This window comes from Opisthocomus hoazin, chromosome 2, assembly GCF_030867145.1.
Source record: "Opisthocomus hoazin isolate bOpiHoa1 chromosome 2, bOpiHoa1.hap1, whole genome shotgun sequence".
Classification (NCBI taxonomy): domain Eukaryota; kingdom Metazoa; phylum Chordata; class Aves; order Opisthocomiformes; family Opisthocomidae; genus Opisthocomus; species Opisthocomus hoazin.
Window position 1 is genome coordinate 107,207,267 of NC_134415.1, and position 25,504 is coordinate 107,232,770.

The 25,504-nt window shown below is 35.3% G+C and overlaps 1 protein-coding gene across 1 annotated transcript in view; it reads left to right on the plus strand.

Annotated features, from left to right (window-relative positions):
- Positions 1-21,368, plus strand: part of CSMD1 (CUB and Sushi multiple domains 1) — a 1,295,699-nt gene extending 1,274,331 nt beyond the window's left edge. The window contains exons 65-70 of the mRNA XM_075445037.1: positions 1,295-1,339; positions 5,647-5,808; positions 6,821-6,933; positions 7,648-7,735; positions 13,765-13,897; positions 17,793-21,368. Of these exons, the coding sequence (XP_075301152.1) occupies positions 1,295-1,339; positions 5,647-5,808; positions 6,821-6,933; positions 7,648-7,735; positions 13,765-13,897; positions 17,793-17,952 (701 nt within the window). The 3' untranslated portion in view covers positions 17,953-21,368. The remainder of the gene's footprint in view (positions 1-1,294; positions 1,340-5,646; positions 5,809-6,820; positions 6,934-7,647; positions 7,736-13,764; positions 13,898-17,792) is intronic.
- Positions 21,369-25,504: the final 4,136 nt, after the last annotated feature.

Below are 25,504 nucleotides of genomic sequence, written 5' to 3' on the forward strand. Positions count from 1 at the left end.
ACTGTAAGGAACGAAAGAAGATACATTTCGTAGTTTGGCTTTTAGATTCATTCAGATATGCTTTTTGTCTACAAAAATCTTCTAAAATAAAAATGAACTATAAAATGAAAAAATAAACACATCTTTGCACCAGATTCCACTTTTTTTATATCCGTGTAAATTTCATATACTTTTGCTAGAGTAACTCTAAGTATATAGTTATGAGGGCTCTTCACATGCAAATAAATAAGGCTATAAGTTCCCAATTCAGAAAAATAAAACAAAATTCTATTTAGAATATGAATAAAGGAAAAATAGTCAGATGCTGTGGGAAAGATGTTTGCAAGTTGAGTTTTAATTCTAATATGTCTAAGAACACTAAATAGATTTGATGTTTGAACAATATTTGATTTTTCATTAATGTATGGTTAGACTTCTTTGTTTCAACATTGTGAAGACATATGATCTACATATAAAAATTCATCTTCTTGTTCTAGTTCCCTAAGGGGTGATTTTTGATAGGTACTGTATAATTAGTAATTTGAGATAAACAATCTTGTATGTTTCTTGTAAATTTTACTTTTTCTTTAAATTAAAGATAAAATACAGAAAAGATTTCTAAAGACAAGATTTCTTTTTTTTAATTGACTTACAGTCTTTAGGTGTAATTATCCTTGAGTGTCCCACGCTTTTTGTGCTTTCTTAGTACTTTATCAGTCTACTCAGTGAATTTCTGCTCCTAAAGATAAAAAACATGCAAGACCAAGCCTTCCTTTGTGACATTAGCCTTTTTAAAGCCCACAACTTGAGCTAGGGTTAATGGACATAACTCTGGCAAGTGTACCAGAAACACAGCAAATGACATCAGTTGTGACCCTTTCCCATGATATCTGATCCTGTCATCTTAATCCAGCTATCTGGCTTTTGATGGTTTGTGTCACAAAAGTATCAATCCTTATTAACACAATTTTTACCATATTTAGTATACTATTCAAAATTAGATATAGTATGTGTCCCCTCTATAAGGCTCTCTTTTATAGCACTGGGACTGATATAAAAGTTTTAGACCTAAATGTATGAAATACTTATCTAGCCAGACAACTTTCCACAGTATAAATGTTATTTACCTAAATTATTTTCTGATAATTTTGTGTAAATGTATAGGTTTGAACATGTAAAGTATTCAAGACTAGTTATATCTGTTTCAAATGTGGCTCTACTGGATAAGAGATGATTGCATCCATTAGGTATTGTTTTAACATTCTATTAAAAAGAAAATGTTCATTAAAATGATAATTTGTCTTTTTACTTGTAGGTAAAGGAGTGAGAGAAGTTAATGAAACAATAACTAAAACTCCAGGTTTGTATACAAGAAGAGTTTTAGATCTAAATAAATTAAATTGATTTACACCCTAGATTGTTATAGATAATAAAACTATTTTCAATATTTAATTTAAGTATTTATTACTTCAAAGCAATATAAATGTTGAGGTATTTCCTACTAACAGGTGTCATGTAAAATCTATTCTATAAAATTCTTTCCTAAACATTTTTTTAGTTTCTACAGTACCAATTCTATGAATTGCACAAAAAACCCTGTCAAGGCAAAAAGATAAAGCAGATATACACAAAACCGAGATTCGATGTAGATTTATATCAGAGAGATTGCTATAATGGAGAGCCTTATAACAAGTGTAGACTATAATTGCAGGGACTGGGTTCAGTTGAAGTCCTGCTCTTTACATTGCAAGGGTTGTAAGAAACCACAAAAAAAACCTCCTCAAAAACAATTTTGGAAATTTTGATGGCCTTCATTTCATGGAAACTCTCAAGGTACCCTAAGGTAGGGTTTCCTAAACTGTGTGGACCACCAGTACCAGGCAAACATTACTGCTACTTTTCTGTACCTCCTCAGGAACATGTGTGCAGTTAACCTTTTCCTCCTGCCAGTGACAAAATAAACGAATACACCTGAGAAATCCTTGATGTAGATCTTTCTAGGTTCAATCACTTTCAGAAAATGAAAGGCCTAATTTTTTTACTTACTTAACAATGAGCAGAGTTCTCACCAAATAAATGAGCTTGCAACTCCATATTCTGAATTTTAGCAAGCTGCAGGGAAAATAAGATTAATGGTTCATGCTCATGGCAGTTCACAGAAGGACTCTCTAGAGTAGATAGGATAAAAAGGTATTTCTGCTAAGAATTTATCTTCCTGGTGAGTTTATTAGTGACAGTGTCAGGTGAAACCCTAAATGCATTCTTCTAAATGCATTGCTTCTACAGACTCACAATAAAGCAGAATATAGTGTGCATTCATTATAATTAATATACAGTCTTCATTTACTGGATGATTCACCTCACCTAACACCTCAGGTATGCATTAATCTGCTACCACACAGATTTTGAAGTTTCAAAGCCACATAAAAATATAGACCAAGTCTCCAGATATATTCACTATGTAGAGCATCAGGATCAACCCTTGTAACTAGTTTTGCTAAGTACGTACTATTTGAAAGATATTTTTTTAAAATGAAATGTTATGATTGAAAATTCCAATGATGGTAAGCAGAGAACTGAAAAAGTGTGACAAATGACAGTAATTAACAAGGAAAATTTTTAAGCTGTTTTTAAAAACCAAGTCTGCACTATTATTATGTGTTTTAAAATTGTGAATTCTCTTTAGTATAGAACACTATGTATTTTGGAGCTTTCTCTTTACCTTGTTGTCTTGGCTTTTACTAGAATTCCATTTGCTGCTATCTGTATTTTAAATGGAATGAAGCTAAACTAGAGGTTTTGTAACAGGATAGATTCATGTTCTGATTTCCCAACTTTAGATATCTGAATGCAAATTATGTTTATTATTGTTTATTAAATTGCTACTTTTCCCCAAAGTTTATGTTTTCATAAGCAATAGTAACTATTGTTTTCACAGTACTGTAAATTGTGATAGAGTATAAGTTGCAGCTAAAGAATTCTCACAATGCTCATGTGAAGCTTAAGAACTAAAACAAGGGGTTTGGTTCCCATGGTTCTCACTGCTTTGTACAGCCTTTGAAAAACCAGTTAGGAAGCTGGTTTAGTGAGTAGCCATGGATTTCCCCATTTGTCACTTTCTGAGGAGAATCTGCAGGGAGATTGCAAGGGCTCGGCACAATTCAGTGATAGCTGCTCCAGTTCCTCAGCAGCATCCATGGGGCTGCAGCACTTGCATTTTAACCTATTACAAAAACATGACTGGGAAAGCAGAAATATATTTTGCTGTTTTCTTCCCTTACTCATTCTGTCCATCTGCAGCAAGTGCAAATTTTGTAAATACTGGGTCAGCTGCACTATTTTGCAAAGATTAACAGCTTTTATTGACAGAATGGTTAGAGAAACTAGATACTGAAGATGTTGAATATGACAAAGCAAGCATCGTGTCTGCTCTTTTATAGAAGTCTTACATAGTGCCTGTCAGGTTTGTACCAGCAATACCAGATGTTCACCTTCATGAGAATAACTTCAGGCATATGATTTTAATTAAAAGCAAAGGCAAAGAAAAATAATTTTAACATTTTTTAAATGCCATTTTTCAGATTTACTGTGTGTCACTATTGTAGCAAAGCAATGAGAAATACATAGGAAAAAGTCTGGAAGACTCTTTACAGAATTCATATATTTGCAGAAATTGTATGAATTCTGAGGACAGTGAGATACCAATTGAAATTTAGTGCTTCAGATTTTCAGTATTAAGTTGAAGTTGCCTTGTGTAAAGCCCCAACCTGCACTGAGTTTTGGGTTGGAAGGGGAGTACTTAGGATTCTCTGAAGTTGTTGTACTCAAAGCTGTGTAGTGGGTCTCCACTGATTCAGAATCCAGTTGTAGTACAGACAACATACTAATGATGTTTTCAAATCATGCCACTCTGAGCTTGAACATTTACTTGTGGCTTTTGCAGAATTTGAAGGCAAAAGGCACTGAAGAAGTTGTTATTCCTCCTTTTTATGAAATGCGTACTAGGAAGTGTAATAATATGATTAAGAAACAGTCAACAGCTAATCAGTCATCAGATTTTCAGATGTACTGCCTATCAATATTTTTTGTTGGAAATATATAGTATTATTGACCTGAAATTCTTTTTGATTAATTTTTGTGGTCAGTGATTAGGTGGAGGAGGAAGTATCCTTGGATTTTATTCAAAATGGATACAGAGGATACCTACACTGATAAATTTCCTTCAATATAGACAGCTGCCTTTACACATGCTAAGAATTTGATAAAATGCAAAAAATTCAATAGTAAAGAGTTCAGTTAGAAGAGTGTGGAACACTCTTCTGGTACTAGTCTTTACCTAGTTAGCAATTTTCATTTGTAGTGGTCCTGGATAATAAGGGTGAATTTTAGTAGTTGCTAGGGCTTCAGTTTGTCAAGATATCATGATTGGTTAAACAGTTCTTTTTATGGAGTTTTACTTTGATTCTTAAAGCTTTACTTCTCAGATAGTAATGCTAGAAAAATCTTAGAACAAAGTGGAAAAATGACTGTTTTAATTTGTCAGAAACTGCCATGAAACACTAGGTGTTCCCTAGCCAGGAGGAGGGCTGGTCTCTTTTGGCCAACCTAATGGTTTGTTTATCTTAGCCATCATGTTTGAAGGAAGTCTTCACCAGATTTTATAACAGCAAAGTATATGGGAGAAATATAGCAATGTGTAGGGAAGAAATGAATATTGAAGACATGTAGCAGTTTGTAAATGTATCTGACATAAAATGAGCATCTCTTCTAAGAATTTTTTTCTCTTCTGTGTTTCCTTTTAAATTAAAGTTAATATTGAAGATACTGTGGAATAAGAGACATTTTTTTTCTACTCTGTCAGCAATTAGCCAGATATTTAAAATACAAAATTTAATGACCTGTAGATAATTTATTTTTTCTGTATAGAGCAAAAATAGCAATAACTTCAAATAAATGAGTGAAATACATACACTTCTTCCTATAATCCATGCTTTATTTTATAGTTTTTTTACTTCAGATTATTCAAACTGTAATTTCTGAGAAACAGACCCTCATTTGAAACCAAAAATGTTCCCTGCTCTGGCAACTTCATTGTTCACAGGTGCAGTAATATTGTATGGAGAAAAGATGTGGAATCTAAAAATGACTGATAAATGACTGATGACTTGTGCTAAATTGTATCTGGAAATCAATGAATTCAGCTGAATATTCACTTGATATTCAGTTGAAAATCACACACAGTGATGCTTTAATAGATTCATGAAACAAAACGGATGGCCTAAAACAGTGCCTCCTTCCAGGAATCCCTGCCTTCAAAGTATTATTCCCCTTTTTTCATCGTACCTTAAATCTACAGGGTTTTGGGGGAAGAGTCCATTACTTTTCATAGTCCTGGGGACATTCACTGAACCACACAAAAGCTATGAAGTGTGAGGTTATTTAAGAACATATATTGTAATGGACAGGTGTAGTAGATTATAGGCAATTGTGTGGAAAGGTCATTAGATATATTGTCTTTCTGTTGTAAAATTTTTACTATAATACCTCCTTAGAAAAGTGGAGTGATGCTGTAACAGAAAAAATGAAGAACGAGTATGTCTAGAAAGATTGCTTCTTTGTTGTAGTTTACTCCTTTCTTTGCTTCTTTTTTTGCACACTTTTATTTAGTTCCCTCAGATGTCTTTTTTATAAATTCACTGTGGAAAGGGTTTTATGAATATTTAGGAAAAAGGCAGCCTGCTACTCTGACAGTTGATTGGTTCAATACTACAAGCAGCAAAGTGAATGCTACATTCATTGAGGCCTCCAACATACAACTCAAACTATCAGGTAGGTTCAGATTCTGGTGTTATAAAAGCTATTCTTTTAATTATTTTCATCTGTTCATTTTTGTTGTGTTTTCTACCAAGCATAAAATGAAATAAAAACTTTATGTTTTCACTAAAAATATTTTTGTGCTTACTCTGCAAAAGGAAAGGTACTAATGTAATGGTCCACACAGATTTCAGTCAATTTGCTTGCTGCCACCCATCTATTTTCCCCTTGCATTTCAAATAAATATGGAGGTAGGATTTTTTCATCTTGGACTGTCAAATAGTATTGATGTGTTGAACTCACACCTAAGACTGAAGGGGCAGACAAAGTGGATATAGCTCTGTTATTAAATAGTGATTAATATCTACCTTAAAACAATATGATCTTGATAAAGGCATAACACAGAACAGGCACAGATAATTAAATGACTTTTTAAATTAAGTATACCTTTTAATCAAGATTGTGCATTCCTTGCTGCAAATCTGAATGTGAAGTTCTGATTTAGCCTCTGATCACAGTTATATTTGAAAAGAGCTTTATGAGCTATCAGTACCTTTTAAGGTCAAGAGTTCAGAAAGAATATCAGTAGTTGGCTGCCAAACTGGTATTTTTCTTTCACTGCCCTAGCAATATTTACTATAGCAATATACTGTTGTGATGTAAGTAAAATCCCATTTTTTCAAGTTCAAGGAAATTCCAGGCAAGGAATTCTATCTGTATTCACAATTATTGAAATACTCTATGAAAAGACAATTATTCTTGCCCATTTACATAGAAGATTAAACAATACAAAACCATCATTGCATCCTGTTATCAAATATGATGTGGGCAAAATTAGTAAAATAAGATCTTGTTATAACAGCACTTTAAAGCTTGTTTTTTCCAGGTTACAAAATTCTATTATTACAGAAAGTTTTCTATAAAATATTTTCATTCTAAAGTAATATACCTAGCATTGAAAGGATATTTGAACAAACTTGTTGAAAAATTGTTTAAAAGGCATATGTTATCTTCTTTATGTTAATAGGTGTTTACAAGAAAGAAGAAGCCCATTTGCTCTTGAAAGTTTTTCAGATTAAAGGACCTAGTGACATTTTTGTAAGCAAGTTTGAAAACGACAATTGGGCACTAGATGGTTATGTAAGTAACCAGACTGCTATGGATAAGGCTTGCTGAATTTGAAGTTTGAAGTAATTTGTGATTTCCTACATAAATCTATCCATCTTTTTATATTACAAGTACGGAATACAGCACTCTAGATGTCAGTGTGGAGATCACATTATATTTACTTTCAAAAATAAGTATACAAACTTCTATTTGTCGCATTCCCATTAGAATTTTTAGTTTACTAAGGGGTAAGTGGAGTGACTCAGCATATTTTGCCATGTTTTTGCCCTGTTTTCTTAGAGAAGAGTGGGAATTTTACCGTTAGAAATATAGTGCTCTTAGGGTTTGGTAAATAATAATAAAATAAATTAATAATAATAAAATTACATTTAGTCTTGAAGAAAGAGAATTATTTTACTCTTTTCAGTTGTCCTTTATGCATCATGATGCTTTCTGTGGACAATAATTTAAAATTTGACATTTCAGTGACTTCTATGTCCATATACTAATTCAATTATGTGTATGCCAGTTGAAGAATATTAAAACCCAGCAGATAGATATTTTAAAGTAATTCCAGGTGTTATTTTGAAACTTTGTTTAATACTGTTGCAAACTTAAAATGATAAATATTGTATAAGCATAGAGAGTTCATTAATATTTAAAAGGACAAAAGTTAAAATCTGTGCTCAATATATCTACTCTAAGTCAGAAATTGAGAAATCTTTTTTCTGTTTCAACATATGCTAGGTATCATCAGGGCTTGAAAGAGGTGTTTTTACTTATCAAGGTGATATACATGGAAAAGATTTTGGAAAGTTTATGCTCCAAAGACAAGGTAAATGCATTCATAGAGCTTTAATATGTACAATCTTTTTGGGCCTTGCAAGAGTGAATTCAACAAATGACTCAGCTATCTAGCTGAAGTAAACAAGTTTATTTCATGCCATTGCTAGTATAAAAAATATAGTGAAATATGCATATTTGACATATACAGTTCAAATTCCAATTTTAGTTTGCCTAACGTATTACTACCTCATGTGTTCTAGTATAACAACCTAGTAAGACGACTACAGGGTGCTCTTAAAGAGAATGCCATTGCAACTGCTTGCTTTCCTGTGAATGTCTTTTTGAAAGGAACGGGAGTGTCATGCAATGCAAAGTCATTTTCTGTTCAAATGTTTAAATTGCAGTCAGAATCATATAGGAAATTGAAAGGACAGTATCAACACTGATTTTAACAGTGTCGTTTGGAGAGTGCTTGTTGCTGGTGGATGTTTTCAGAATGTGTGTGTATTTACTAGAATTCTTCTTCACTGTAAAAAAAATTCAAAGAGTGACTGATATATATGTTACACCTATGGACTCAAGTGCTCCAGCAGCTGGTAAAAAGCTAGTTATTTTACTCATAAAATAATCCTGTCATAAAAACTAATAAAATGTTTACACATGGAATATTTACTCGTAAAATAGGTTTTACAAATACCAAGTGTAGACAACTGCATTTCCTGACCCTGGAACTACTGCAGAGTGGTTGAAGCATGGTATATATACAGCAAAGTACTGGGCTAGGAGAAGGAGACAACCTAGCCAATATATCTACAGCAGACTATAGCTACATTTTATAAATTGCCTTGTTTTCATTAACTTCATTGATGCTGCACCCAATGCCCTTTAACGTTCTGCCAAATCTCCCTTGTACTTCTTTTCCCTATTAGCTGCTGTAACAGCAGTTATCCTATGGATTTGCTCATCTGGCCATCTCTCAAATTGCTATATAAATTTAGTCAGAAGGAGAAGGAAATCTTACTCTTCAGAGTCTCAGCCTAAGAACTGCCAATTGCTGAAGCCAAATACAGTTTCAGTCTTCAGAGTGAACTGTTGTGTGGGACGGATTATTTGTCTGCCTGTACTTCCGTGTAATCTGTATCACTGTAATATCTAAGCTGCTTTTTCTTTCTGTTTTTAACAAGCACACTATAAAAGTAAAACATCAAGATTTGTTCAAACATCAGTCTTGTTTAGCAGCCTTTGTTATCTCAAAACAGTAAGAGTATGGTTTGTTGGTTTTATTTGAGGGGGTATGTGTGGTTTTATGGTTTTTTTTCTTAAACCTAACCAAAAAAGGTACCTGTGGTTTGCCAGCTACCTAATAAAAGTTTGTGTTTTAGCAGTGAAAGGAATAACTCATGGGGTTAAATGAAGGACAAACAGAATGGCAATTCATCAGTTACAGCATTCTCCAGTAGATGTATTCTGTGGTAGTGGAAAACGTCGTATCATCGTTCAGAGTTGCAATATGAAAGCTTAGTTTGTATATTCCCAAGGCTAGTAAGGAGTCAAAGTATTCAAGTTACACATGCAATTCCCAGGCTGAGGGCCTCTCATCTGCAGCTTTAACATCTTAGCAGAGAGCTTGCTATAAATGCTGATACTGTCTCTCTTAGAAGATTTCTTTATGTGATTGTTAAATAGGCACTGATTGTCTATAGGTTGCTTGTTCACTATTGTAGAATCTATTGCTAAAAGGAAACAGCAAATTTGCAGCCAACACAGGTCATAGTATTTGTTCACACCCTCTCATATTCAAGGATAAATTGCTCTGTTTTTTAAATCTATTCTGCTCATGAATATTCTGCTAAGGTAATGACCTCATATATCCTCCAACTGAAGACTTAACACATTTCCATTTCTTCAGGAACTTAAATTTTTTATGACTTTATATTAAGCCAGAAGTATGCCTAAACTATGCATGCACTGGTACATACGTAATGTAATGTACATAATGTAATATGAAATTATTCACCTGAAAGCATACTTCAAAGAACAGCATTTACTGAGAAATACTTGGTTAAGAGTGAAAGACCGATCTATTTAATGAACAATTCCCTATCACACAATACTGGAGAAGGACCAGGCTAAGCGGGTGTGCCCAGTCTTGGAACTTAATGACATGAAAACAGAAATAAATTTTGTTTCTAAATACTGTGTATCCTCTTGCAGAAGCAATTCTGTTTGCTTGCAGCCATAGAGAATAATCCAAAGGGCAAAGAGATATCTGTTATCAGTCTGCCAAAAGACTTAGATCTGTATCTGAGCCTGATGATGGGGCCCAAGTTGTGACACCAAATTATTTCACCTGTTATGCCAAATAATCAGTCACTTTGGGGGCTTTTTGTTTGTTTCGCTATGTTTTAATATCTTGGTCTGTAAAGGCTGCAAGTCTGCAGCTAGGTTCAATTTCTGTAACTGCTGAGTGCCTTTGCCTCATCAGTACAGTTCTAGAAGATATTTACTCTAAAATCTTGGCTTTGTTTATTCCAATCTGGAGTGTCCTTCATAAATTGTATGAAAGCATGACTTTGTGAGAGAAACCTACTTCACCAAATGTTTATATTCCTATATTTATTTCCTCTAGGGAAATACAATGACCCACTTCTCTTTCCTTTTTTTCTTCAAAGTACTTTTTTAGCTTGCCTTGATTGAGATAACAAATACTGACAATATATGAAATTTGAATAATTTATTTGTGTCTGTGATATATTGGATCAATGGCTGTGAAATACGTGTTCGTTTCTTAAAATTGATCAGTTCTTAAAAGCATTGGACAGCACAAGACGTGTGAATTTTAAATTTATCTCTATAAAGGTGTCATCCTTCCTCTCCAGATCTTTTCATGTAACTTTCGTCATTCACGAAGAAACTCTACATCTAAACAGGATACTCACAGCTTCAGAGTAGGAAAAGGTTGTGTGTTAGCTAATGCACAAACAGATAGCTAGGACTAATGAGCTGTAGGACTATATATTCATACAGTCCTCACACCCAATGAGGTACTCAAAGACTCTTTGCGATCCAGTAGCTATCAGTGAGGTGAAGGTCCAGCCTGTTGCTTCTTGGAAGCTGACTTGCTTTCCCTGTCATTATTTGTTCTCTTAAATCCTTGAGCTGTTAACCATTCTTGTCTCAGAAATTACTCTCTTACCTGTCATTTTACTTTTCTTGTCTTGCATGGCTTTCACTGTCACACGTTCTCACACTTCAACAGGAGTTCTCTTAGTAAAACTGAGCCATGCTGTGCTGATACCAGAGAGTTGAAACCCTGGGCTAGGAGTTACAGGGGAAATGCTTTTGAAAACTCCAAACAATTATAAGGAAATGTTCTTAATGATTTTTTTCTTACAAAAACTATTTTTTTCTAGTACTTATAAAGGGAGAAATCTCAGTAACCATCTAAAGGGTAGAAGTACACAGCTTAAGCAATAATGACTTCACTGTGTATTATCAGAATTTGAGCTTCACCTGACTGTTGCTGGTTTTAGGGGGCTAAAGAAATGTCAGTTGTTCTGTGAAATGTTTAAAAAATCATTTATAATCTTACTGAATATTCCTCTATTAAATGACATATTTCCTAGTGACAGAGTATGGGTTTTTTAATGGTAAGTTGTGGTGAGTTGACCCTGGCTGGATGCCAGGTGCCCACCAGAGCTACTCTCTCACTGCTTCTTTTCATCTGGACAGAGAAAAGAAAATATAACAAAAGACTCATGAGTCGAAATGAGGACAAGGAGAGATCACTTACCAATTGCCATCATGGGCAAAACAGACTCAAATTTGGGAAAATTAATTCAATTTATTACCAAATAAAATCAGAGAAGGGTAATGAGAAATAAAACCAAGTCTTAAAAAGCTTTCCCCCCACCCCTCCCTGCTTCCCAGGCTCAACTTCACTTCAAATTTTTCTCCACCTTCTCCCTCCAAGCAAGGCAGAGGGACGGGCAATGGGACTTGTGGTCAGTTCATCACACCTTGTCTCTGCCGCTCCTTCCTTCTCACAGTCTTCCTCTGCTCCAGCATGGGGTCCTACTTGTGGGATTCAATCCTCCATGAACTTGTCCAATGTGGGTCCTTCCCACAGGCTGCAGTTCTTCATGAACTATTCCAGCGTGACTCCCTTCCACCAGGTACAGTCCGTCAGGAGCAGACTGCTCCAGCGTGGGTCCCTGCAGGGTCACAAGTCATATAGAATCATAGAATCATAAAGGTTGGAAAAGACTATTAAGATAATCAAGTCCAACCATCAATCCAACACCACCATGCCTACTAAATCAAGTCCTGAACTGCCATATCTACACACTTGAACACTCTAGGGAAGGTGACTCCGCCACTTCCCTGGGCAGCCTGGTCCAATGCCTGACCACTCTTTCAGTAAAGAAAGATATCCAATCTAACCCTCCCCTGGCACAACTTCAGGCCATTGCCTCTCATCGTATCGCTAGTTACTTGGGAGAAGAGACCAACACCCACCCTCACTACAACCTCCTTTCAGGTAGTTGTAGAGAGCAATAAGGTCTCTCCCCAGGCTCCTCTTCTCCAGATTAAACAACCCCAGTTCTCTCAGCTGCTCCTCATAAGACTTGTTCTCTAGACCCTTCACCATCCTTGTTGCCCTTCTCTGGACACGGTCTGGCACCTTTGTGTCTTTCTTGTAGTGAGGGCCCAAAACTGAACACAATATTCGAGGTGCACAGTATTCACATAAACTACTACAGTTTGAATAGAAGCTGAACACAGTATTTGAGGTCCTTCCAGCAATCCTGGTCAAGCATGGGCTCCTCTCTCCATGGGTCTACAGGTCGTGCCAGAAGTCTGCTCCAGTGTGGGCTCTCCACAGGGTCACAGACTCCTTTGGGTGTGTCTGCCTGCTCTGGTGTGGGGTCCTCCATGGGTTGCAGGTGGATATCTGCTCCACCATGGACGTTCATGGGCTGCAGGGAGACAGCCTGCCTCACCATGGTCTTCACCATGAGCAGCAGGGGATTCTCTACTCTGGCACCTGGAGCACGTCCTCCCTCTCCTTCTTTATTGACCTTCATGTCTGCAGAGTTGTTTCTCCCACATATTCTCACTCCTCTATCCCATTGCAGGTCTTTTCCTCTTCTTAAATATGTTATCACACAGACACCACCACCCCCAGTGATGGGCTCAGCCTCGGACACAACGGGTCCATCTTGGAGCCGCCTGGTATTAGCTCTGTTGGACACAGGGGAAGCTGATAGCAGCTTCTCACAGCAGCCAGCCCTGTAGTCCCCTCCCACTACCAAAACCTTGTGACACAAACGCAATACAAAAGTAAACCAAACTGTCTATCTTTTCCATTCTTTTTATTTTTTCATCTATTAGCATCTAGATATTTCCACTTATCTCTCTCTAAATTAGAGCAGTACAATAGACTTTCCCATTTCTCATCATGATAACGCTATCCAAAGACAGCAGGAACCCAGTGAGACCATGCCACAGGTGACTGCCTTTGCATTCTGTGCACCTTGGTTTTATCCCAGTGCAAACACAGCTGCCAGAGGCTCTAAAACACGCTCAAGTCTCACCCCTAAAAGGGGGTTGTAAAGTAACCAGGACATGCACACAGGTACACAGACTTGGGAGTGCTATTGAGCCAAGCATTGTGGTTTATTGCAGTTACCACAGTTTTCTCTTCCTTTTTCATGTTTGATGTGGTCTCGCGTTGTTTCTAAGCTGAATATTAAGACTTCAGGCATAGAATACATTTTGCAGTATTAATATTTTTTGGCAGAAGATATATGGCTTAACTTTATTAAATTAGTGACTCGTGACAGTTTGTAATTATTGTACTTGCTGAATATTTTTTTCAAATCATTGTGGTAGTTACTGATACGTTATTAAGTGGTATTAACAAGATTTATACTATGATACTGCATGCTATCTATTTCATGTTTTTAAATAGAATTATTTTATCAGGACATCTTTTTCTTTCATTCTTGAATAAAAAGAGAACTGTGAGATTGAAAACCTGGGAAATTTATTTCTGCCCTTTTTGTTTCATTTCAGGTCCTTTAAGTGCAGACACAGACCTTTCAAATCACTATTATGGTACAAACAGCAGTTCTGTTGCAGCTGCAATCCTGGTACCATTCTTTGCTCTAATATTATCAGGGTTTGCATTTTACCTCTACAAACACAGGTATTGTAAATGCTATTTATTCAGTAACTTAAGAAGCTTTTTGTTGTAATTTTTATAGGTAAGTGTAAATAGAGAAGACAATGCTAAAGCTTTCAAGAATATCTTTACTCTGGAAAGACAGATATTTCTAAGTATTCCCATGAAGGAGTTCAGTGCAGGGCAGATCTTAATGGTGAACAGTTAGAAAAATAAGTCACTGTGTTAAGGAGCAAAGACCTATCAACCTTCTTGATTTGTTAGGCTGAATCAGAGTCAAAACTCAGGTCACAGGTTTTATGCTTCATTTTAATGCTATATTAAATTGAGTGTATGCTGCGTCTTTCAAAATGCTTATGAGTATTAATTATACAAGCTGAAAAATCCATAAATCCCATGAGGGAACAACCCATAATGACTACATGCTGAATAAGCTAGTGGATACTACTAGAATTGGCATCACTTCAGCTCATATGAAACTTTTATATGTCATTGGATAATAGAATAAATCCAACGATCTTGTCTGAAATTTGGCTGAAAAACTGTTGTCTATGTATCTTTTGAACATCTGTTCATTCTCGGTGCTGTCTGGCTAGAGCTTTCTGGAACAATTCGTATTTTTTTGTTTCGAGATACAATACTATGTAACCTCCTTGTGTTATTTGCAGTTTGCAAAATGATGTTTAACAGATAAGCTGATTTTTAGTAATCTGCTCTTAAAATTTTTGTTGAAAAAACTGCTCAGAAAGAACTGTGAGCTCTGTCCAAGAACAAGTTATTGTAAGATGCCTTTCTGATGCATACAGATCTGCATTTGCAGATCTGTCCTTTTCTCCAATGAGGGGAACCTAAACAGTAGCATGAAAGCAGAGGCATTCAGATCGGGTGAAGAGATGGAATGTAAAGGAAATATTGCTGTCACTTTACTCTTAGGAAGAGGAGACTAACTAAGAAAGAAATAATAAAACTGTATTGTGACAGAGGGGTACATTTTGTGATTTATTCTGTGAAGTTTGTTGTTTCCAACACAAGCAGTAGAGATTCTGTTTTCTCTTTAGTATAAATATATACATATTTAAGAGCCATAAAACTTTGTCTTCAGACAAGCAGGTATAATCCCAGTTGCCCAGTGACAGGACAAGGGGCAATAGGCACAAACTGAAGCATAGGAAGTTCTGTCTGAACATGAGGAAGAATTTCTTCCCTCTGAGTGTGACGGAGCACTGGAACAGGCTGCCCAGGGAGGTTGTGGAGTCTCCTTCTCTAGAGATATTCAAGACCCGCCTGGACAAGGTCCTGTGTAGCCTGCTGTAGGTGACCCTGCTTCGGTGGGGGGTTTGGACTAGATGACCCACAGAGGTCCCTTCCAATCCCTACTATTCTGTGATTCTGTGCTGGTGCAGCACTGCAGTTCTGCCTACCTTAATCTCATTTAAATGCATTAGACACTTAAAAAAGGAGATGTTACTCATAACTTAATCTTTCAAAGAATAGTTTTCCTTTTTTTATATTTTCAGACAATTTCTTCCATTAAACCACAGGTTTTAGAGGAGTTATCAGTGACATACTGTCATCAGAAAATTAAGAAATTGATTACTGATGTAAAGTAACTTTAGGTCACCTTTATTCTCTTCAAAATGAAGGATGTTCCAAAGGAAAGAAAACAGAATCTGTGACTTTTGAAGGGACTTTCTCGAAATTACCTTAATGATCAGAATAACAACATGAAATTTTCACAATGATGCGATAGTAGTTATGTCCCTGGAGGTTCTCTATACCAGAGAATTTGAAGATCGTCTTAGGGGACAATTTTATGGATGTTTCTGCTGTACCAATGTCAGATTAATATCATCTAATTAGAACTAGGTTTGTTAAGCCCTTTTTACACATTTTCTGTACGTTTTTGTCTGGCAGATAGGGATTGCTTCAGGAATGAAGACAGCTTCTCAGTCTTTCTGAATACAATTAAAATATATTTAATTACTTACACTTAGGAAAGCTCCCAGTTAAGATTTCAAAGCAAGTTTTATTACTTGCAAATAAAAATAAGCAGAAAAAGACATATTTATGAGCAACAGAATTATTTGCAGTTTGTCAGTTTCCATTTACTGACATCTTTTCTGTGATAGTTGTCCCTATCTGCTACCCTAAGCAGAATTGTTTTCTACTAGAGTCTGATTTTCAAGAACTCCTTTCGAAAGTTTATCATAAGATTCTTTTCTAAATTGTTTTACATGTATTAAGCACCAAGCATCTACATTTTACACTCCTTCATTCACTTTCTTGCCCTATTACATGTACAGAATTATATAATTATATACTGACTCCCCCTTCATATGTTTGTTTAGGTACTTTTAGATACTAAGAGATTTAAGATTAAAGTAATAAAATATCATCGAATAGGATATCATTTCATGGGATGTATCAGAAAGTCTGCACAGTTCTGTTTTATTTTTCATTTATTGCCTCCATATGTTCTAATAGAACTTTCCATAAAAATGTGAACAGCCTTGAAGTTTTGATATGTTCTTCATGGTGGTAAAATACTATCTGAAATAGAAGAATCATTACTGCAATAGAATTCTTTGTATCTTTTGATATTCAAAAGTCAAAAGTTATATATTGAATATTAGTTAGGATTTGATCAGTCTCGTTACATATGTTTGGACATATAAAATCTGTCAAGTTATTTAGTAGTGCTTATTGCTGGAAGTATTTATGGAGGTAAGTAGGCATGCTACGGCAGGTCTGTCTGGAATAACTGAAGCTGTTGACCCTTATCTGAAGGTTTACTACCCCTAGCAGTGCAACCTATTCAGTACAATTGCTATGTCAGTGCAAGAGTTACCTGACTGAGGCTATGCTGGCTGACTTTTCACTGACTTAGGTTTGGTAGTACCCAGGAGACCTGTTACAGCACTTCAATGGTGCAATGCTAATTTCCTGCTCTGGAATGATAATAAACAGCTGATAGCAGCAAATTACTAAACCATTCCCTCTAACTCTGCTCGAAAACATCTAAGTCAATAAAGTCTGTGGGTGTTTATCTCATCTAAAACCAAAGATGCTGTCGAAAGGATGAATTAGGAGCCACTCACTCTCATCTTTCCATGTACACCTAGTCATCTACTCCATTCAAGTCTTTTAAATTGACAATTTGTATTGATCTTCATCAGAACATTTACACAGAGAGTCCAGTTGCCTTCCTAGGTATCCTGCAAAAATGAGTGTGGGTAAAATCCAAAATCTCCAGGAAAATCAATTGGAATGTGCTAGATTGTGATCAAATTAAATTCAGCAATTAAAGATGCTACTGTGTTTTTGCCATTAATATCAGTAGTTTAAAAATATAAGGAGATATATTTGCAAATCGGTAAGGCGTTATTTCAGTAAAACTGGAATAAGTGTTTCCATTCTGTGTAAAGATTCTTTTATGGTCAGACTAGCAATCTAAAACTGAAAAGGCCATCAGAAAATATGATAATTGTTACTACTAGCAGAACATATTATAAGCATTATCAGTTCCAGTGTTACTTTTGTTTGTACTTTTTTTGTAGGTTGCTTTAATTTTAGTTGTCAAGTATGGCACAACAAGCTATGAACTTGTCATTCTTTTGACATTTTTATAATGGAAAACGCATACCTATATTTTGCTTGCATTGTGTCTGTGCTTTGTAGCATCAGTTTGCCCATTGGGAATTTGTTTTCTTCTCTTCATGCAATGAAAAATAACTACCAGACAGATTTCTCTTATTTTTTAAGTCTCTGCAACATCCTTGATGGCTTTCCTTTTATCACTTTTAGACAGTGGTGCAATTTGTGTAGACAGGATGGAAACATTATAGCTAAAACTTACAATAATTGTAGAACATTTATTTTTAAGGGTTACTAATGATAATTTTCTGTCTTTTTTTCCCAGAACAAGACCAAAAGTACAGTACAATGGGTATGCTGGACATGAAAACAGTAATGGACAGGCTTCATTTGAAAATCCCATGTATGACACAAACTTAAAACCCACAGAGGCAAAGGCTGTGAGATTTGATACGACTCTGAACACAGTTTGTACAGTGGTATAGCCTTCAGTGCCCAATATGACTGATTCATAGCCATACCTCTGATGGACAAGCAGTAATTCCTTTGGTGCCATATACCAGTTTCCCTTCTTCTCTTGGCTTTGCTGCTGTAATCTTTAACATCTTCTGTCAGCCTACATGCAGCTAAATTTTCTGGTAAAAATGTGTCAGTCTTCTGGGGATCAGACAAAGAATATTTTTTCATCTTAAAGCTGAATCAAAATGCCTGGCTGCGTCTGCTTCAAATCAAGGCACACTTTAAGGAAGACTGCCGAGTCATGCCAATTTGTCAAATTTAATGCCTCAGACTTTCATATTTGTATGTGGCTGGATGCCTTTCAATGCATTCTTCTGGGCACTTGGATAAATCCTTTGAGTACTGTGACAAATGATAGCACCACAGATTATCCCCAGGAATATTCTGAAGAAATAAAGCTCTCTTGAAGGAGAAGACAACCTTCCTTGAGGTTGCATACACCTACAAATGCTTTACCATTGAAATCTTGCTAAAATTAAAGAAACTTACAGTGTATCTCATACATAGGACAGTTTGCCAATTTCCCAATCAGCCATTATATTGCAAAACGTTAATGCACAATTTTTTTGCACTAGAGCATTATGGATGACTGAGTAAGGTACTGGTAAAAATATACAGGGTTTCTACACGCTGTCCATTGTATATAGACATTCACTCACTCTTTGCCAAGCAAAACATTCCACAATAAATTTTCTTGGAATACTATGAGCCCCGTGCTTAGCACCAGTTAAAATCTTGTGTGATGGAAGACAGTATTTTTTTGTCAATTTTTGACTAAATTTCTTGGTAAACATGATCACAAGTCACTGGAGAGTTTCAGCCAGAACAAGAGCCCATTTCTAAGAAATTTTCATTGTCAGTATTGTTTTCTTCTGAAATCAGTCATCAGTCACCATTGTCAGTATCATACTATTTAACAGCAGGGGGGTCAGCGGCTATTGCTGCTTGCCATGTACAAATGTGAATAGTAATTTATTTTAGATAGCTCATCAAGCCTGTGAGCCTGTGCTCATAATACAGTCTTCCCTTTTGCATTTTTTTCCATTTTTTCCTGTAATAAGACATCATTTTCTGATGTTACATGGAACTAAAACACATTCCAGTAGCATATGTAAACCCAGCGCAAATTGTCTGTAAAAAACTGTCATTCAATTTCTACTTTGAACAGAGAAATATTCAACTATCTTTGCTTTCTGTTTCTTTCCACATTTCTTAAACACACTGCTTGCTGCTTTTGTACTTACACAGATTGACAAAGAAACTTTGACGTTTGTAAATATGAATGAGTAAATCATTAACACTTGCTTAGAATTAGAGATTTTATTGAATGAAAACAAACAAACAAATAAAAGATGCCATTGGGCAGATTTATTAAATCAAGTTTTAAAATTAGGAAATTACAGGAAATAAGGAAACAAAATCTCATTTCAGTTGTACAAGCTGAACTCAGAAACCAGGAAAATTGGTTTGCTTTTCTTTACAATTCAGGGTTGTTTTTTATTCTTGTTGTTTTGTTTTCATTTTCTCAGTTTCAAACTGTCCTAATGTCTACTTGCTATCAAAAACTGTAGAAAAAATGATTCTGAACTCCATATGTGTGGAGGTCTGGCTGTTATACACAAAACAAAAAGTTAATGTAAGCCCAGTAACAGGTTTTGCAGTTAATGTTGCAGAACGCAAAGAAAATTTCAAAGGTAACCCGTGGTCAGCATAACAACTCTACATCTGTTAGATGAAAATACCAGCAATATAATACAGTATTGTAGGGCCTCCAGCTGTTATATTCTTCCTATGAGTAAGAAACTCTGAAGAAAATTTAATAAATAATCCTTTCCAGTCAGTTCCTTGTTTATTTTGTTAGTAGTTTTTGGCTTTCTTTTTTGTTCGTTTCTGAGGTTTTTGTGCAGGAAGTTTCATTTATCTCTCACATCTCAGAGCCCTTCTTATTTCCTGAGAAAGAACAAAATCATCAGGTCAGTGTTGTCCTGATCCTCCCCCGTGTAGAGGAAGTTGCTCTGCAAATGAAGAACTTCCTTAGAAACAATGGGCCAGGGAGGGAAGGTGTTGTGTGATTAAAGTTTTTGACAGGTGTTCAAAATCGGCATTGCTGCTTTGGAAGTCTTTCTGTAATGGCAACGGCAGAAAACAATTGGATTATTGAAAACAAGAGCAAAATTCTAGCTAGGTAGCTATTGTCGATATTTTCCACTTCTGCCCTTACAGTGTACTCTTTGGTGACCTGTGTCACTACCACCACGGAGAAATGTGTTGGAGGAAAGGTCCCAGAAAAGAGAATAGTTAAATTATTTGATCATTTGTGTTAGAGAGCCCAGATCCTGTGAATACTTTATCCAGTCGTTCATTTTGGGGAGGTTATGTTTATCCCAAGGGAGTGTTACTTGATCAGGGACACTCAAAATTGGGGCACACTGGCAAATTATCCCAAGATGTTTGTTTGCAATATTGAATAAACAGGAGCTTCAGACTGGAACCCAGGTAAAGGAAAGCTCTCATAGTTTTGTGAAGTCTATAGACATCCTTCAGATGCCTCTCCTTCTCCACTATATTTGAGTCTTCTGTTCAGGTTGGATCTCTTTCTCCTGAAGTTATTTTAGAGAGGGCTGTGTATGCATGCACTTATATGTGGTGTTTCATCAGAATAAGACTCTTAAAATGTTGTGCAAAGGCCAGGTAGTGGCAGCCAGGAAATCTGCTTTCTGAGATATATGCAGAAGACTTTACCCCCAGTGTTGACCAGATCATTACGATGGGCTAATAATACATGCTATATATTTTTTTTTAAAAAAAGGTTATGTGCTTCAAAGCTGTTAAAAACTGCTGCTTGTATCACACATCTTGCCTTTCTCCAGGCTAGCTGCAATAATTTTTTTTCTGGTGTAAAATATTTTGTAAACAAAGAAAAGCTGTTATTAAAAAAAAAAAAAAAAAGGTGGGAGGGTGAGGGTGGGGGGCTTGGGGAAGAACGCTGGCATTATGATCAAGTCAATCTAATTTTCATTCCCAGTATTTCATTCTGCCATTTCACTACATGCTGCTGTGACATGAAGTAGGTGCAAAAGAATTTTTTGTACAGAGATATATTTTTTATGAAGAATTTGTAAAATTATTAAATATGCTGTACTTTTTTGATTAATGTAGGTAAATTGTTAAAAATAAATGTTTTTACAATACAACAAATTGTAATTTTCCCAATAATGTAAAATTTACCATCTTTAGCTGATTTTCAGTTCTGATCCTATTACACATGTATTAATATTAAAGTGGCCTGTTAAAAATAAACAGTATTCTCTTTGGCAAAAAAGGTAATACTATAAAAGATTGTAATATAGCCTGTGCGATGCCACCTACCTTGAAAGCAAAATCAGAGTTCTAATTAAATATTTCATTTTAGATTTTCAGCTTCAGTGTGACCTATTCTTATCAACTTTTCTCCTTATATTTACTTTCGTGCTTTTAAATCTCAGATATTGATTTTTCACTACATTAGATTGTTCAGTAGATGCTTAACCTTGTCTTTTTAAATTCCCAAGCATTATGTAACTTGGTGAAAATTTTCAGGTGCTGTCTAGTGAGATGGGGTCTACCTCCTGTTGTCTTATACTTACCATTCAGATTTTCAAATCACACTTAGACTCCCAGATTATTTGGTTGTTTTATAAAAAATAACCTGTTTAATCTTCCACAAGCCTACATCCTACTTATGGAAGTGATGGATCACATGGAGCCAGAGGTTTTTCCAATTCTAATATTTGAGAGCTGGTACTTCAATCACTTAGATGTACATGCTTCAGCTGAAATCAAAATGCTTACATACATAAACATAGCCACATATATTAGTGTTTTCAGGATCAAGACCTGAAATTCTAAACATTTTTTTTTTCAATTTATTTTACTCCATATTCCTTTAAAAGATTTATGTGTTTGAAATACTTGTTGACAAAAAGAATGAGTCAGACTTCAAGCGTATTCTACCCATTATTCCTTTGGGAATCAGTGGTAGTATAAGACTGCCGTTCACTTTTAGAAAAAATTAAGATATGTGCACGTCCTTGCTTCCTTTCTTATCTTCGTAATGTACCCTTCTGGTAGTATGATATCTTACAGACAATGGCTATAAGTTCTCATCTTTCAGAATGACCTGACTTTCCTTCTGACACTAAGCTATAAGCTATAATCACTAACACTATTGATGCAGATATCAAGGCATTATGTGATAGGGACTCATGATTTTTACCTCTTACCACAAACAATAGTCTAACATACACTAAATAAATGAACTCTTGTTCTTTTCAATAATGCCAAACTGCAATGTCAGCTTTTGAAAATTATTTCATTTTATGATCTATTGAAGAATGTAACATGGTATATTTGATTTCAGATTCTAGACAAACCATTTATAGAAAATAAATATTTTCTATTTGTTGAGGATACAGTTATGTAACAGCTGTTCTCAGCTGAGTCTCTAAAGAACAAAAATACTTGTTTTTCAGGTGGCATCTGCTAGGTCTGTAGCAGCAGTGAGGTCATAAACAGTATCAAAGAGGTAGCCTATCTACTGGTATGATTTACTCAAAATGGAAAATGCAGATTTTTGAAGCTGCTTTTAACTTCAAACCCCAATAACTACATTAAACACACTGCTACCCACTTTAGCATGATTACTAATTCAAAACCACAGGAACCTGAATGCATGTGGCATCAAGACTTGATTGTATACAATATAAGAAAGTAGACGATCCTTTTATAGTTATTCATATAATTGTTTATATTAAATTACAAGTATTTTAGATCACAGAACTATATAGTAAATATATAGAAATGTGAATATGTTTGGAGCATGGGGAACTTGGGCTCAGTTTTTCAGTGCTTAATTTTCAGGTGTGTTCTGTTGCTTGGTAGCAGTTTCAGCATCAAGCTGCGTACCTACAGTCCGTGAAGAAAAGATCAGAGAGGTAAGAATTTGCAAGTAAGATCCACAGAGGCCAGCGAGATGAGTGGAGCCAGCTATACTAATCAGTAAGAAATACCAAGGCAAGAGGAATGCTTAAGTATCTCAGTCTTGTCCTGAAGAATATAAATCCTTCCATTAGGATTCATAACAGAAACCACCTGAAGTTGGGTGGGTTAGCTATGTCAGGTTTTTTTGCCAGGAAGCCCCCAAATGCAATGAGTAGTTAGTGCTCCTTTTCCCTCTAACACCCAATAGTGTACTGGTTCGAGTTGTCAAATTAGACATGGAAGATCAGAGTTCAGATAGCTTCTTTAGCCTAAGGAGAAACACCATGTTGCTAATCATAAAGAAGAGTGCTACAAGCGTGCAGTTGTTGAAAGCAGGTGCTGGGAAATTATCATTACCTCTTCCTCCTTCCAATGCAGTATCTGACCTAGTAAAAATTTCCAAGAATTACTTTTGGGTCATGCCTTGCAGACAAAAATACTTAGGGAGCATTCTTAGTTTGAGAATTCTTTTAACCATGGTGTAGGTAACTTGCCATAAAAAAAGGAACTTATCTACCTGCTGTTCTTGTCAGGAAGAAACACTAGCACTTCAATGGGCTTCAATATCAAACAGCAGCTGGAGGAGGCTTTTGAGAATATAAATTTTGAACTCAGGAAACTAATGGTGAATAGAAACCAAAGACCTCTTTTCATCTTGGTGTACCAAAAGTTTGAGTAAAATTTGCTTGATGGAAAAGATTAGACAGAAATGCAAACAAAAAAAAAAAAAGCCTGAATCAAATCTCTTTAAGAATAATATTTTCTAAGGTGTAAAAAATATTGAGGACCCCTTAAATCAACAGTACAGACACCAGACTGGCTTAGCAGTGAAGTGATGTTGTAAATGAGATTAGAAATACATTTAAGCAATTCAGGATTGGAAAAATGTAAGTATCAGCTGAAAAGATGGACATAGGTAACAATAAAAACGACATTATAGACAGAAATTTGTAGAAGGAAACTAAAGATATTGGAAAAAAGAATCCATAGCTGGTTCTTGGGATGATAAGGGAATTTTTTAAAGAATGTGAGGAATGAAAAAAATCTGAGTAAGGAAATACTTATTAAGTGCAGTGAATGGAGATTGAGTTAGCAAACAGGAATAACAAATATTTGATACTTATTAGAATTTTTCACCTTTGATTTTCTAATTGTAATGTTAGTTATTTTCTTCTCTGAGAGATTATATAGTCCTAGCCAGGGTGTTTATAAATAGGAGAGATTTAAGCAACAACTGATACAAATAAACATTTCAAAAAAACAGAACCAACAGACAGCTTGTACTTGATAGTTGTTAGGAAATTATCTGAGCAGCCCTTGACTGTGAAACAATTTTGAGTTTCTCTTGGAAAATGAAAGAAAAGCCAGAAGCCTGGAGAAGTGCTATTATTGTGCTAAAAATTTAAAAAAAAGATCAAACAAATGATCTTTTATCCTAATATTACTATTTGAAGGAAAAAAAAGTAAATCTGATTGAGATGCTTTTTAAGGAAAATAAAATCACAGGCTAGAGTTAAAATCTTGCCCACAGATTTGAGAGAGACCTGTTCTTGTTACCCAATTTGCATTTGATTCTTGAAAGCCTGATTAATAACATAACTACTTCTGTGTTAAATTAATAAAAAAGACCTCTGATTTAATAGCACACAATAATTAATAAATAGAAATAGAGAACATCAGCAATTACACAAGAAGTTGTTTAAGAGATAGCTCTCAAGTAGAAAATAGGGAATTATTACTGAAAAAGGTGGTGCCGGAAAACATCCATGGGATTGCTGCTAGGCCTGGTGCTGCTCAACAGTGACGTGTAAATAAGGATAACACTTGTTGAAAAAAATGTAGATAGTACAAATGATTGCAGGATGATAAATAATAATGAAAGAAGTAATATGGAACAATTTGGTCTGCTTAGTAAGTATATTTAAATGAAATGTTTATAACATAACCTCAAGAATAGATGAAAATAAGAAAGAAGGACCTTGAGGGTATCTTGATAAAATGGATATTATATCCTAAAAAGTATTATCTCTGAACAGGATTTACAAACATGTTAACTGTGATGCTGTGGCAAAATAAGAGGTATTGAATCACTGGATATAAAACAGGAGTACTTGAACGGGAATAAAGAAGTGATTTTTAGACTAACTGTATATGAATCTGTATTGGATTCTGCATGTATTTCTGCAGTCCACTTTGGAAATAGGATGTCAGAATAAATTTGAGAGGGTATACAATAACATACAAATGTGAGTTAGGGTCTAGAAGAAATATCTTCAGCAGAAAATTTAGATCTGTTTAAAAAGAAGTTAGACAGTGGAATTTGATTACAGTGTGCTAAACCACATTCATGGGATTAATAAACTGCCTTTTCATTTAAGGAAAAAAAAACATGACAGAAACCTTAGTAGACTTGAACTGTAGCCAGACAAATTTAAAGTGAAAATTAGGCACACACATGCATAAGTGGAGAAAATCAAAGTGTGAATTAATTTACCAGAA